Source organism: Helianthus annuus, chromosome 11 (assembly GCF_002127325.2).
Source record: "Helianthus annuus cultivar XRQ/B chromosome 11, HanXRQr2.0-SUNRISE, whole genome shotgun sequence".
Classification (NCBI taxonomy): Eukaryota; Viridiplantae; Streptophyta; class Magnoliopsida; order Asterales; family Asteraceae; genus Helianthus; species Helianthus annuus.
The window spans coordinates 51,655,042-51,659,943 of NC_035443.2; the positions used below are offsets into that span (position 1 = coordinate 51,655,042).

The following is a 4,902-nucleotide window of genomic DNA, read 5'->3' on the forward strand; positions in this document are numbered from 1 at the left end:
AGACTTTGGGTCAAGATTGCCTCCTCAGCAAATGTAATACACTTATTAGTGTGTACCAAGTTAATGGAGTGTTTACATGTCAAGTCTGTTGAAAAAACGATTTAACTCGGTTAAGTGGTTAACCCAAGCCCCACCCTTAACGAACAAACACCCTCTCTTCCATATCATTTTGACCCAACTTATTACCCCATCCAACTCAAACAGATTATTTGGCCACGTCAAAAACAAAGGCACATGTTGAGCCATTGAGGGGTCAACAGATTCTTGCTTTGTAATCTGTCATTTAGAAATCAAATATAATGGAAACAGATTGTGTGTATATTATATACACTCGAAAGAAACCGAACAACAGCAAACCTCACAATCTTCAATACAAGAACTTCAACTTCTTACACAAAAATAAACAAAGGATGAGTCATATATATATATTATATATGTAATATAACCTGTGCCAAGTAACTTAGCTATCTTTATGAGCAAATTTCAGATCCTTTTTTTGTACTTAATCCCCCAATGTACACCTTATACTGCACACACTTCTTCAGTTAAACCGAACCACAATGCATGAAATGTCGTCTTTGCTTTCTCGATTCAACGCTTCAACTGCTAGTTCTTTTGCCGCTTTCTGTGGGTCCTTGATCTTTATCGCTATGTCCACTGCCTCTTGGTTTGTCACAACCTTGAGCCAACAAGAACGAGAAACGTCGGTTATGAAAAATCGTTAACATTTTGAAAACATCGGTTATGAAAGATTGTTTTCTTTTTTAAAAGCTTAAAGTACACGGATGGTCCCTACTCCCTATGGTTTGCACTTTGTAACGCATGTAGTCCCCAGCCAACGAATCTAATGGTTTTCGCATGTCCAAGTTAGGGACTAAATTCGTTACAAAGTGCAAACTACAGGGACTATCCATATACTTTTTGAAAAAGTTAGGGATTAAATGCGTTACAAAGTGCAACCCACAGGGGCTATCCATGTACTTTTTGAAAAAGTTGGGGATTAAATGCGTTACAAAGTGCAAACCACAGGGACTATTCATGTACTTTTTGAAAAAGTTGTTGGGAGGACCGTGCACTATCCCCCCCCCCCTACTTTTTGAAAAAGTTGGGGATTAAATGTGGTTACAAAATGCAAACCATAGGGACCATTTGTGTACTTTTGGAAAGCTAGGGATCAAATCCAAAATACTGGTAAACCACATGGACCATCCGTGTGCTTTACTCTTTTTAAAACATCGGTTATGAAATATTTGTCGACTTTTTAATAACGATCATGTGATAATTAGATGACGGTTGTTAACACTTTCGTTAATCCTAATTACCTTCCATAGACCGTCACTTGCAAGAATGAGAATTTCTGTATTGGCATCAATATCGGCATTTGTGACGTCAGGATCAGACCGCAAATGATTCTTGAGATTCTTATCTCCAAATGCGCGTGAAACAGCTAGCTGCCCGTTCACTCGTGCTACGTCTCCTGCAATATTATTGAATAAATGTTTATATTAAAATTATTAATTTAATAAATAAAATATATTTTTCCATATAAAACAAAACGTAGCATTAATATCTACGTATACTACCTGGCATGTTGGATACAAAACCTCCTCTATTTTCGATGCTGCCTCTTTCGGCACTGGGTTCATGATCAATACTCATTTGAATTGCCTGCCCGTTCTTAGACAAAACTGCCCGAGAATCACCAACATTCGCTACCCATAATTTACGACCGTCGACTAAAATTGCAGTAACTGCGGTAGATCCACCTCTTCCCAGGTCCGGATTATGGGAAAGAATTGACGCGTCCGTTTTTTCATAAGCTTTAAATATTGCGGTGTTTGGATCCGTCCAAAACTCGTTCTGCAAGCATGCAAAATGTATAAAGATACTTGCAAATAATTCGTCGTTAAAGCTAAGATTTATAAGTTTGCAATGTTGACTAGGAATATAGTTTAGGTAGCAAATTTTAACTATTTAGGAATTTTCAATAATAGCCTTTAATAAAAAGCATAGAGAAATAGAGGAATCTGGCAGAGTCATAATAAATACCTCACAATTTATTTATTTAACTTGGATTGTTTTCAGAAATTAAAAGTGGTAAATGTAGTTACAAGATAAAACATCGGATTAAAATGGGAGACACGCATGGTAAGTACGCACATTGTAAAAACTAAAAATTAGATAAAGATAGGAAAGCAAACTAATAGAAGAGTCAAAGGTGGCAAAATCAACGGGTCAGTCAGGGTGGGTAACGGGTCAAACAGATTCAAGATCAACGCATGTATCTTTATATGTACGGATGACGTACGTTGGGTTGGGTCAATCCCAAGCATATTTTTGTCTATTTTAGTATTTTTTATACATAATCAATGCATTTCTTTTTAGTCATGAATACTGAAACACAATTATTAGCGTAAAAATCCAAGTCTATGCATAAAAAGATTTAAGAGTGTATATATGCATTAGACTCTTGGCAATTACGGGTTTTCTGTGCGAAGCATACAAAGCGAAGAAAAAAACACGCGGTGGCATTTTTGTAAATAGTGTAATAATTACGCTACAACAAAACTGAACTAGCATAATTACTAGTACCCTACAGTTTTAGAGTAACAATCATTCCGCTACTTCAATTTTGTTGTGCAATATTATTACTCAACAACAAAACTAAACTAGCGTAATCAATTAATCATCATTACTCTACGCTTTTAAAGCAGTGTAATAATTATTACTCTGCGTCAATTGTCGTAGAGTAATAGTAATTGCGTTTGTTCAAGTTTGTTGTAGCGCAATTACACCATTTACAAAAATGCACCGCGTGTTTTTTCCTTCACTCCTTACGCTTCGCAAAGGAAACCCTATTTGCATTTGATCCTAACAATACCGACACTGACACCCACACACACATACATATAATCATAACAAAGAAATAATAATATATAATAGATTGATTTTGAAATATGGAGAGCAATGAAAGCTAACCTCTTTTATAATATTGGAGAATAAATGTTTTTGAAGATACGCAGGCACGTTATCTCCTAGATGGCCATCATATATAGCAAAAAGTCCAAGCTCGTGCCCTTGATGAGATATAAATTTGGCCACATGGTAATCTTCCATTGGATGATTAGCTTTCCCTTTAACCAAACTGAATCCATATTTCGCCGACCCTTGGTGGCCCCGCCCCTTGCCAGTGTCATGCGTTGATTGGCCGCCCGAGAGCTAGTAACGACAAACAAAGTTGTTCACTTTTTAACTCATAAAAACACAAAATATCATGCTTATATAATTATTAACGGAATGAAAAGCGGCTCAACCAACATGATCGTATTATTATATGACAACCGACATGATCTCACTAAACAAAAAATTTCAATGGCGGCCATATGATAATAGTACGTAAAGAGAAAAACGAATAAAGCAAACATGATAATGAATTATTTGTTATCCAACAAACAAGAGTATTGAATTAAAAAAAAATCCCACAATGTAGTACATATAGCAGCCATCTATAATCTACTGAACCCACCACAACTACATGGTCAAACTTGGCAACCCTCTCAAGGTTTCAGCTTTGACCAACTTCGTTCGTATGAATGTTTGACTTGCCATTAGATTAGTCAAATGTATGAAATAGTACGAAATAAACAGTAGTATGAGGAAAAGGGAGAATCATGTGTGCAGAAAAGTAGACCAATTCTTCGTGATGATAACGATACACATATTAACCAAGAACGAGCTTTGTAACTTATCGGGAACAACCTAAATGAAAACTAATCAACCAAGATTACTCACAAAAGTCATGTATTTGATAATGGAATGAAACCCTAAATGAGAAACCTAACTTAGATTCCTGATGCCCAAAGGTTCCTTTAATCTTAAAAGGTTGACAAAACCCCTAATTTAAAACCCTAACTTGATTTTTTTTTAAATACGCTAAACAAAATAATTGAAGATTGGTAGCATACATATACTCACATAAAACTAGAATTATCACACACCCAACTACTTAATCAAGCTTATAATGAAAAAATAAATAGTATACAAAAATTCATAAATTCATATAAAACCATGAAATTGGAAACAAATGGAAAAAAAAAAATGGATAAACCATATTCACCTTAGAAGCAGAACTGCAGCATAAATTACCCATATAGTAATTCAGCCTCCCTCACCACTTAAATCTACAACTTAACATACCACCAAAAAAAGCCCTAAACTTTCAGCACCTGTAAGTCACCAAAACATCAAGAATCACAACAACATACACAAAAAAAAAAAAAAAAAAAAAAAAAAAAAAAAAAAAAACCCATCACCCAAAACAAGAATCCCACAAAACCCAAATGAAAAAAATCTCAACTTTCCACAATTTCTTGCACAACAAACAAATGGGTATCTTTAATTTGAACTTACAGATCACAAATCTTGAAAAAAGGCCCAAGAAATCTGAGCAAATAGCAGGTGAAATTGGGGATGATTACATGAAATAATATCAAGAAATGATGTGTGAAAGGAGTGTTGAGGTGGACTTTGTAACCGTCCCTGAGAAGAAGCACAATAGGGGGGTGGGGTGGGGTGGGGTGCTTTGATTTTTGCTATTTGGATTCTTGAAGAATGCTGCCAAAAGGTAAGGGCATTTTAAGGCCTTCTCTCTTTCTCCTTTGACTTTCTTGTATTTATGATGGCTTTAATAATTTCTTTTATTGGTTGTACAATCTTGTGTTTAGACCAAATCAAGTGATTGATGTTTTTTTGAAAATTAGCTGATAGTGTTAAAATATTTAATTTTATTTAGAGTAAACTTCCGTTTTGCTCCCTGTGGTTTGGTCATTTTAACGGTTTTACTCCAATAGTTTAAAAATAGCCATTTTCCTCCTTGATCTTTCGAGTTTGTCGCCAGTTTGC

The 4,902-nt window shown here is 35.3% G+C and overlaps 1 protein-coding gene across 1 annotated transcript; it reads right to left on the bottom strand.

The window, feature by feature from the left end:
- Positions 1-297: 297 nt before the first annotated feature.
- On the bottom strand, positions 298-4,665 carry LOC110890357 (probable protein phosphatase 2C 9). Its single transcript, XM_022137954.2, has 6 exons — positions 4,411-4,665; positions 4,118-4,226; positions 2,980-3,219; positions 1,584-1,860; positions 1,323-1,477; positions 298-679 (listed from the first exon to the last, which is right to left on the bottom strand). The coding sequence occupies exons 2-6, from the start codon at positions 4,148-4,150 to the stop codon at positions 542-544; spliced, it is 843 nt and encodes a 280-aa protein (XP_021993646.1). The 5' UTR covers positions 4,151-4,226; positions 4,411-4,665; the 3' UTR covers positions 298-541.
- Positions 4,666-4,902: the final 237 nt, after the last annotated feature.